The following is a 10,519-nucleotide window of genomic DNA, read 5'->3' on the forward strand; positions in this document are numbered from 1 at the left end:
TTGGTTAAGAGTCACGTTCCAATGTATCTAAGAATCAAGTTTCTCTGATACCACTTTTTCAAGAGGTTATATTTCGATACCCGTGTGGTGTCCCCATCTCCTCGGGGATAAGCTAATCCATCCCGCTCTCTATGTAGGTCACTAGTTTTGTCCTACCTTGGACTCATCAGGAGAGCGATGAGCTTAACATTTAGAGTATTGTTATATTTATATAAGTAGTTAGAAAACCTAATATTTGTATAAGAGTTCATAGATATACTAATTAGTTATATTTATATAAGTAGTTAGAAAACCTAATATTTATATAAATATAACTATTTATGTATTTATTAAAATTTAAACGAACATAAACAAACGTTCACGTACATAAATGAACGGACATAAAAGAATGTTCATGAACATAAATGAACGAACACAATGTGTGTTAATGTTCGTTCATTTAATTAAACGGACAATTTTTTTTTTGTTCGTGTTCGTTCATTTATTAAATAAACGAACATAAACGAACTTCCCGCCGAACAAGTTCATGAACGTTCGATTCGTTTACAGGCCTAATTAGGGAGATGACTAGTGAAGAAAATTTCAATCGAACTGAGGTTCTAGTTGGTCTTTGATTTCCCCTTTAACCCTACAAGTAGCGACACCCAAGAGGTAAAAAACTAAAAATAAAATACCCGTTTGAAATAAATTCTTAGCACCAAAATGTATCCAAATTCCCCACCTATTGAAACACAAATTAATCAGGACCCATACGACTTTAGTCGGTCTTTGATCCCCTTTTAACCTTTGACCTATAAATCTCATCCCGTCGTCTCTAGGTTACCACCACCACCGTTAACCGCCACCACCACCACCACCATGAGCGGCAGAGTCCGAAACTTCCGCCGCCGAGCGGACACCGACGACAACGACGACGACAACAACAACAACACCGAACAAACCACCACCACCACCAAAAAACCCCAATCCAAACCACCAACCACCACCACCGCCACCACCACTCAAAAACCTAAAAAACCTAGCCTCCTCAGTTTCGCCGACGACGAATCCACCGACGACACTCCTCCAATCCCTCGCCGTTCCTCTAACCCTACCTCTTCTCGTTCCGTTCACAAATTAACCTCTGCAAAAGACCGAAACTCATCGAAAGTGCGTACCGGTTCCGGTTCCTCTCTACCTTCAAATGTACAACCACAAGCCGGAGTTTACACAAAAGAAGCTCTCCTCGAACTGCAAAAGAATTCCAAAACCCTAGGTAGCAGCACTGCTCGGTCTCGTCCACCGGTCTCCAAATCGGAGCCGATTATTGTACTAAAAGGTATGATTAAACCGGTATCTGATAATAATATGATTAATAGAAGTAATGAGAATGAGGAATTAGATAGGGATGATGAATCAGATAGGGTAGGGATACCGGACCAGGCGATGATAGATGCGATTAGGGCGAAGCGTGAGAGGTTGCGGCAATCGCGTGCGGCTGCGCCAGATTTTATTGCGTTGGATGGAGGGAGTAATCATGGGGAGGCTGAAGGGTTGAGCGATGAGGAGCCGGAGTTTCAAGGGCGGATTGCTTTGATTGGGGAGAAAAACGAGATAAAAAAGGGCGTTTTCGAGGATGTGGTTGTGGATGTTAGTAAGCTGACGGTTAGAAAGGAAACGGAAGTTGGGTTGAGTGATAATAGTGGTGTTGATGAAGAGGATGATGAGGATAAGATGTGGGAGGAGGAGCAGGTTAGGAAAGGGTTAGGGAAACGGATTGATGAAGGGGTTGTAGGGAGAGGTGTGAGTGGTAGTAGTGTTCCGAGCATGGTTCAGAGTGTTCAGCAACGAGTTGTGTATCCGACGGTTCCGGTTACGTCTTATTCGTCGGGTAGTGGTGGTTTGAGTATCGGGGGATCAGTTGGTTGGTCAGCGGGTTCGGATACGTTGTCTATATCGCAGCAGGCTGAGCTTTCGAAGAAGGCTTTACTTGAGAGTGTTAGGAGGCTTAAGGTATGTATCTAACTAACCTATGCTCTTTAATCTCACATGATAACGTTTATTCGGTTAGTCTTTTACAGGGTAGAGTTGATCCTTTAGCAGCTAACATGTTTGTGGTTAAATTAGACATGTTGTAATGTGGTAACTAGTAACTACATTTTGGGACGAAGGAAGCTAGTTTGTTGGCAACCTGACGGTTTAGAATATGATTTTTTAAAGAGAACTAAATTGAAACATTATAGGCTTCATATTTAGAATACATAAGACCCTGGATCATGGCTCCCAAGATAACAATCGTCTAGTTTATTAAGTTGTATAAGCGCAGCATTGTGCTTTGTACATATAATTAAGCAGCCTACTTGATAATGTCAACAGAACTTTCAGTTTTGAGAATTATGTCACGCCTGTATAGATAAATCAAACATAGTTGTCAATAGTGACTATAGCGCGCTACGCTGCGATGTGCCCATATGGCACTATAGGGTATTTAGTGACAGTTAGTGACTTTTTCTATAATTTATTTTATTTTTTTGATAAATATAAATAGCGATGCCCATTAGGGTTTTTTGGTTTCACGATTGAAAAAGAAGCGTACTTAAATGATGAATTATACGTGTAAAAATATCGTATTTTGATATAATATACATGTAAAATATTTCTTAAGTTATCTACTATTTATCGCTAAACATGGAATAGCGAGCACTATTTTGTTGTTATCACTAGATAGCATATAGGTAGCTTGGCGCTACTTATCGCTATGAAAATAACTGTTATTAGATTATTAGAGCAAGCAAATAAGTTATGTAAGTGTACCTTATAACTTTAGCAATGCATATATTTACTGAACTGCATCGGTTTATCTAACTTTGATCACCGCTGCATCCAGTTAGATGTCATATAAAGATGAAGTAGAATTCAAATGAAATTTTAATTGTTTCCAGTAATGCATTCAAACATAGTTGTTAATAGCGGCTATAGTGGCCGCTATAGCGCGCTATGTAGCCATGCGACCAAGTGTCGCTATATTTGTCTTAGCGATCAATAGCGAACTTAGTGACAGTTAGTTTTTTTTTAATGTTAATATCAATTAGATATAGCTATAAAATAGCTGGATTTATAGGTTTTTGTTAAATATACATGTAAAATAGCATATATACAAGGGTATTTTGATGTAATATACATATAAAAATTTTCAAAATTCTTTTTCTAGTGTAATCGCTATTTATAAAAGAGCCGTCGCTATTTGCCGCTATTCGCTACGTAGCCTATAGGTGCCTTGTCGCTATTCGCTATCGACAACTATGCATTCAAACCATTATCCAATTTATGAAAAAATAACATGAGATTTTAGTGTTGGGAGAGCTAAAAAATTGGGCACTTAATGACATTCTAATATGGAGAGAACTTAAAGGTTCTTTTTGAATAGAGCAGAGCTGAAAGCATTAATTTTATGTTGGCATGTGCTATCATAAGATCACTAGAATAATGAAATCAACAGGTTGGTGAGAGATTGTTTAAGCAATTCTTATAATAAGAAGAGAACAGAGCGAGGGAGAGGAGTCGTTTTAGAGTGTGTGAAGTGCATTTGTTGTGAAAAAAGAGAAAATAATAAAGCAATTAGGTGGTCGTGGTTCTACATATAGCTTGTTTAGTTGTGAATAGAGCTTGTTTGGTTATACATATAACTCATATCATATGAACTAATCTTTTCAGGAAACTCACAGCCGCACGTTGACTTCATTGACCAAAACCGATGAAATTTTAGCCGACTCATTGGCAAAAGTTACATCTCTTGAAATAGCTCTTGCTGCTGCTGATGAGAAGTTCATTTTCATGCAAAAGCTTCGTGACTATGTTTCTGTGATATGTGACTTTTTGCAGGTATGCATACATATTTTTTTTTTAAAATAAATATATATTGGAATTTATTTCCGCTATATTTCATATGCTTTATCTTTTTTACTTCAGGATAAAGCTCCGTTTATCGAGGAGCTAGAGTATCAAATGCAAAAGCTTCACAAAGAACGTGCAGAAGCTATCTTCGAAAGAAGAACAGCCGACAGTAACGACGAGCTAACCGAAATCGAAGCGTCTGTAAACGCAGCAATGGCGGTTTTCAACAAAGGCGGCACCACCACTTCCATGGTTGAAGCCGCCAGTACCGCTGCTCAAGCCGCATTGACCGCCTCACGTGAGTCAAAAAACCTTCCCGTGAAACTAGACGAATTCGGCCGAGACGTAAACTTACAAAACCGTATGGATATGAAGCGACGCGCGGAAGCCCGACAACGAAGAAAAGCTCGATCGGAGTCGAAACGAATGTCAGCCATGGAAATCGATGGTTTAATCGAAGGAGAATCGAGCACGGATGAGAGTGACGGTGACAGCTCAGCATATGAATCGAACCGTGATCAATTACTTGAACTTGCTGGACAGATATTCAGTGATGCAGATGAAGAATTCTCGCAACTTTCGTTCGTTAAAGAAAAATTTGAATTTTGGAAAAAGGAATACGCATCTAGCTACCGGGATGCGTACATGTCACTGAGTATACCCGCGATCTTCTCTCCTTATGTAAGGTTGGAGCTTTTGAAGTGGGACCCACTTCATCAAGATTCAGATTTTTTTGATATGAAGTGGTACGTACGCTCTGCCCAAATTTCTTGAACCTGAGAGACGATTATCGATTATAATCCAGCAGTTAACTGGGTGAGTTAACTGGGTGTCCGCATGTCAATCTGTCATTGAACCAACCAATAAAATTATTCTCTTTTTCTTTCCTTTTTATAGGTAATGAGTTAAAATGCCATCTTCGTCCCTAAGGTTTGGCCACTTTTGCGACTTTCGTTCAAAGGTTTGTTTTTTGTTTTTCCGCATCTGGATCTAAAAGGTTTGAAATCTTGCCATTTTCATCTGGCTCGTTAACTCCATCTATTTTTCTCTGTTAAGTCAACTGTATTTTCGTCTTCTTTGTTAACTTAAAGGGCAATTCGGTTTCCGTCTTTTTACATAAAAGTGAAAAGGACCGAATTGCCCTTTAAGTTAGCAAAAAAGACGAAAATACCACTGGCTTAACGGAGAAAAAATGTATGGAGTTAACGGGCCAAATGAAAATGGCAAGATTTCAAACCTTTTGGATTCAGATGCGGAAAAACAAACCTTTGGACGAAAGTCGCAAAATTGGCCAAATGTCAGGGACGGAAATGGCATTTTAACTCAATAGGTATTTATTAAATGAACCCAGATATTATTTCTTGTTTTGTTTGATGATGATTTATTTGTTCAGGCATGGATTGCTGTATGATTACGGTATGCCTGACGATAAAAGTGAAGTCAACCCGGAAGATGCTGATGTCAACCTTGTACCCGATCTGGTTGAAAAGGTTGCGGTTCCTATATTACAGCACGAGCTGGCTCACTGTTGGGACATGCTTAGTACAAAGGAGACAAAAAACGCTGTATCTGCTACAAATTTGGTTTTTACATACGTTCCCCTTTCCAGCAAAGCTGTCGTTGAACTCGTTTCCGTTCTTCATGATCGCCTTTCTGAAGCCGTTTCTCATCTCATGGTATGCGATATATTCGTTTATTTTGATTATCGTTAAGCCTGTAAACGAACCGAACATTGATGAACTGTTCGTGAACATGTTCGGCGGGAAGTTCGTTTATGTTCGTTTATTTAATAAACGAACGAACATGAACACAGTTTCTTGTTCATTTAATCAAACGAATGAACATGGACACACGTTTTGTTCGTTCATTATGTTCGTTTATTTACATTTATATTTGTTTGTTTATGTTCGTTTTAATTTAAATACAAAAGTAGTTGTATTTTATATAAATAAAAAACAGAAACGGAACTTTCTACTACTTATATAAATATAACTAATTGGTAATTGCCTAATTGGGCTTTCTAGTAATAAAAATGGGTTTTTAATGGAATTTATCGTAACTAATCACAAATTTATATAAAATATATAGTTTATGTATAGTCAATTATATTCATTTGTGTTCGTTTATGTTTGTTTAATTATGTTCATATGTGTTGTTTATTGTTTGTTAAATTATGTTCGTTTAAGTTGGTTTGTTTATGTTCGTTTACATTCGTGAACTGTTCGTTTAGGTTTTAAACGAACGGACATGAACAAAAAAATGTGTTCGATTATATGTTCGCGTTCATGTTTACTTAAAGCGAAACAAACTAACACGAACATGCCTCTGTTTGTGTTCGTTTGGTTCATTTACAGGCCCAATTATCGTCAACAGTTAACATGTTAATTTATATGCTGATTTTATGAAATGTGTATAAAACAGGTTCCAACGTGGAATACTTACGTGTTGAAGGCTGTACCGAATGCAGCTAGATTTGCGGCGTATAGTTTTGGTACGGCTGTACGGCTGTTGAGGAACATATGCTTATGGAATAATATTCTCTCGATGTCTGTTCTTGAAAAGCTTGCTCTTGATGAGCTTTTAAGTGGAAAGATTCTTCCTCATCTTAGAAGCATTCAATCAAACGTTGACGATGCGATCACAAGGACTGAACGGGTTGTTGCGTCGATTTCTGGTGTGTGGTCTGGTCCAAAAGTCACCGGTGACAGAAGGTACATACATAGATATATACATTACTTACACACATATTTTTGCACATAAATACACATGCACACGTACATACACAGATGGGCACATTCAATACAAAACCAATATTAAGTAGAGAATTGTAAGAACCACATAATACACTTTTATGAATTGCTTGTTCACGGGTTGGTTTAAAACCATGAAACCGCCCAAACCGATCATCGGTTTCGTTTCGCGGTTGAATTTCATTTTACCTTTTGGTCGGTCGGTTTTAAAATTTTCAAAACGTAACGAACGGTTTGGTTTGCGGTTTATACTGAAACCGGTTGTATACAACCGGAGCGGACCGTTAGATCGGACTATCTAGAATCCTTAAAAGTATTATATATATGAGTAAAATGCCAAAATCGTCCCTGAGGTTTGGGCACTTTTGCCTGTTACATCCAAAATAAGAATTTTTTGAACTGGACCTGACGTTTCATTTTTGTTGCAATTTCCATCCAAGTCACTAACTCGGTTAAAATGTATCGTTAACTCAGGGACGATTATGACTATTTCGTTAATTCAGAGACGATTTTGGCAGTTTCGTGAATTCAGGGACGATTTTAGCAATTTACCCATTTATTTTTCTGTTTTATAATTTTTATCTTTAAATAAAAACAATCAAAATAATTATAATTATAATACATACACATACACACATTTATTCTTATGCAGTTCTTTAATTAGAATTTGAATCTGGATTGAACGTGACCAGCGCACACCCACACTGCCCCACACACATATGTATTGAGATATATTGAAGGCGGATTTTACATAAGAAGTTAGTTATATAGAATGCTTATGTGTCGGTTTTTACATTTTCAGCCCAAGATTGCAACCAATGGTGGATTATTTGATTGTTCTTGGGAGATTACTAGAGAAGAAGCAGAGTTATTCAGGGAAAAACGGACTTGCTCGTAGGTTGAAGAAGATGCTTGTCGAACTTAACGAATATGATCACGCGCGTCACATTTCTAGAACCTTCAATTTAAAAGAAGCTCTTTAGTTTCTGCCTTGTCACACAACTGGTTAGTGATAAACATAGATTTTTATAGTTTTTTTTTTGTTGATTTGCGTTTTAACTATGAGCACTGCAAATCTTTTGTAGTAATGAGCTGATTCTTAATGTGCTAATTTTGCTATGGTATTTTTCTGCTATTATTGGTTTGTGATATGTGAAAGTACGAAAATACCCTTGGAATGTGTGATGGCCGCTTACGTTGGCAAGATGTATAAATATATATTATGGTTGTAGGATAGAAACAGAGCTATAGTTATACAATTTTGAGTTTAGTTTATACTTTATACTCTACCCGACTATCTGTTTAACTCTGAATCCGAATAGCTAACGAGCTTGTGTAACAATGATCACTAGACTTGAATCTTGCGTTTATTCTTGATAGAGATTCATAAGGAATGGAAATAGCTTAAGCTACCGTATGTTTGTGGCCTATACCATATGGGTGGAAGTTTCCAGTTTTCGAGAGCTAGGTGCACATTTCAATATTGAGTATTACAACACAATAATCATGGTATTTTTAAAGCATTAATCTGAAGATTTAGGATAGGGTGGCATAATTCTTTGCAATGTGAATTTGTATAAAACATATACCACTATTTTATTTCATGTAAATGTTGTAAAAAGATTTTGCTTTTGAGTGTGACCATTACCTCAAAAAAAAAAAAAAAAAAAAAAAAGAAAAAAATCTATTCGACTCTTATTTAATAGTCACAACCACTTATGATGTGTTACCTCTTTAATATTAGTTAGAGAGTAGGCATTAGTTATAAGATGTTTAAACATTTCTTTTCTTAAAGGTACACTAGTGGGAATGGCCGCGCGTTGTGGCAGGTGTCCGGACTAATATCACATTCAATTATAACGTCTATTACGAGCCAATTGGAAAGCAAGAGTCATGCTTTTAATCCTCCAAGCTACCAACAAATGAACTATACCATTTGATCCCTATATCGGCCAAAAATTGTACTAAAATACATCACACAGGGATTTTACCACGAATCCATTGATTCTATATGATTTATTATATTACTACCCCTTTACCACTTTATTCGTACATGTCACCATACATGAATTTATGTAAGTTTCACATAATTTCTATTGTGTGCCTCAACAATAGCTTCCAAAGAAGATAAAAGACCTTAAAATTTATACATCCATTTTTATCTTAATATTCTAAATCCCTACTAAATGAATTCAGTGACTAAATGTAATTTTATATATTAATGGTATTAGTTTCTCCCCGCGCTTTACGGCGGGAGTGTTGTCATTTTCTTTCACACGCAACGTGGCAAGAGTTTGGTTGTTATCTGGTTTGACCTGTCGAAAATCATAAAGGTGAACACTGATACCGTTTCCATTAGCACAAAGTACCGGCAACGATGTTCTCTCATAAGTAGCTGGGTTCGTTCACACAATACCGCAACCGTAACGTCAATCGCTATAGCGTACGTTACCACGTCAATCGCTATCGCGTACGTTACCAAAAAATACTTGATTTTAGTTTAACTCTAGGTCTGATGGTGGCAAAAATTTACAAAACTTGAAGAACGGGTTTCTAAAATTTACTTCCATATTAATGATAGTTGTAATATTTATTTTTCATAAAGTTAAATTTCATAATTATTTACAAATAATGACAACAAATTATTATAATCTCATCATGGTGAGGATTTTATTCCTAACTTGATGGTATAATTTCGTGAAAAGTCATTGATCGCGGATTGAGAGTAATCACCAAAGTGAGGACTTCATGCCTAATTTGGTGAGGTCGTCTCAATTGTGATACGAGAGTGTCTTCATGTGATTCGTGTCATAATGTAAATTTGCCTTAGGGAAGACATATATTTTGAGATAAAAGAATAGGTAGAAGCAAATGGTAAGAATTTGCTTATTTCAAGTATGATAATCAAGAATGGTTGAACGTGGTATTTAGCTATATACTAGGTCAAATCATGAAATTTTTCCTAATTCCCTATAGTTATGACTCTGATACCAATCTGACACACCCCAACCAATGACGGAAACATCGGGGCGGGACGAAATAGATTGTTCGAGACATCACAACTTGCTAAATGTGGCAATAATTAATAAAACTCAAATTTCATTGATAACTAAATGGTACACTGTCTTGTAATAAAGAAACATCACGTAATACAAATACGGCAAAAGAAGTTTAACATTTAAAGTAGCGCGTTTCTAAATCCAATCTTATTAGATTCTTAAACTCTCACACCCCAACCGATGGCGGAAACATCGGGGCGTGACACTGAGCGAAACAGATTGTCTAGAAGCTTCCATAACAACTATATTTACCAAATATTTAAAAGTAACATGTCCCATACCATGTCATATATGATAAAATAATTATTACAGAAAAGATCTAGGCAAATTGTTCTGTTTCGACAACTCAGGTTTCATTAGTACAGACAACTAGTTGTTGGTTTCTAGGACTCTTTCCTAGCCTTGATTCCCAAGCAAAGATCTAGAGTTCGGAATAGTTTATGCATACGTTAAAATAAAAGTCAATACACATAATGTAAAGGTGAGCATACAAGTTTGATAATAGCATATAGAGTTCGAAATAGTTTACGCATAACCAGCACGTACACTGAGTAAAACGAAGCATGTTAGTTATCGACATGAACCTATCGATACCAATGACTGCGGGTTGACTGCCCAAGGCAGTTCGTAATACATGATCATCACTGTAATCCATGCAAATAATTGTCCTTAACAACCCCCGAGTGAACGGGTGCTGAGTCCAAACTATAGTACTATTGTTGCTAAGGCAGGTAGACAGCATTCCATGTGTAAACATAACAAACAAGCATTCATTAAGTCACGTATAACATGCGGTAACAGTTAGCGTTTAATGTATTGCGTAGTGTGTTCGATTGT

The 10,519-nt window shown here is 36.8% G+C and overlaps 1 protein-coding gene across 1 annotated transcript; it reads left to right on the forward strand.

Annotated features, from left to right (window-relative positions):
• Nucleotides 1–670: 670 nt before the first annotated feature.
• Nucleotides 671–7,774, forward strand: LOC110925358 (transcriptional repressor ILP1). Its single transcript, XM_022169313.2, has 6 exons — nucleotides 671–1,992; nucleotides 3,694–3,861; nucleotides 3,949–4,619; nucleotides 5,267–5,549; nucleotides 6,295–6,584; nucleotides 7,426–7,774. Exons 1-6 carry the CDS (start codon nucleotides 859–861, stop codon nucleotides 7,604–7,606), a joined length of 2,727 nt encoding a protein of 908 aa, XP_022025005.2. The 5' UTR covers nucleotides 671–858; the 3' UTR covers nucleotides 7,607–7,774.
• Nucleotides 7,775–10,519: the final 2,745 nt, after the last annotated feature.

This window comes from Helianthus annuus, chromosome 17 (assembly GCF_002127325.2).
Source record: "Helianthus annuus cultivar XRQ/B chromosome 17, HanXRQr2.0-SUNRISE, whole genome shotgun sequence".
In the NCBI taxonomy this organism is placed as follows: Eukaryota; Viridiplantae; Streptophyta; class Magnoliopsida; order Asterales; family Asteraceae; genus Helianthus; species Helianthus annuus.

Excerpts from the sequence above, each read along its gene's own strand:
- LOC110925358 (XM_022169313.2), top strand. The coding sequence starts at position 859 with ATGAGCGGCAGAGTCCGAAACTTCCGCCGCCGAGCGGACACCGACGAC. Across the intron at positions 4,620-5,266 it reads GATTTTTTTGATATGAAGTG|GCATGGATTGCTGTATGATT; the intron begins GTACGTACGCTC and ends TTATTTGTTCAG. Across the intron at positions 6,585-7,425 it reads AAAGTCACCGGTGACAGAAG|CCCAAGATTGCAACCAATGG; the intron begins GTACATACATAG and ends TTACATTTTCAG.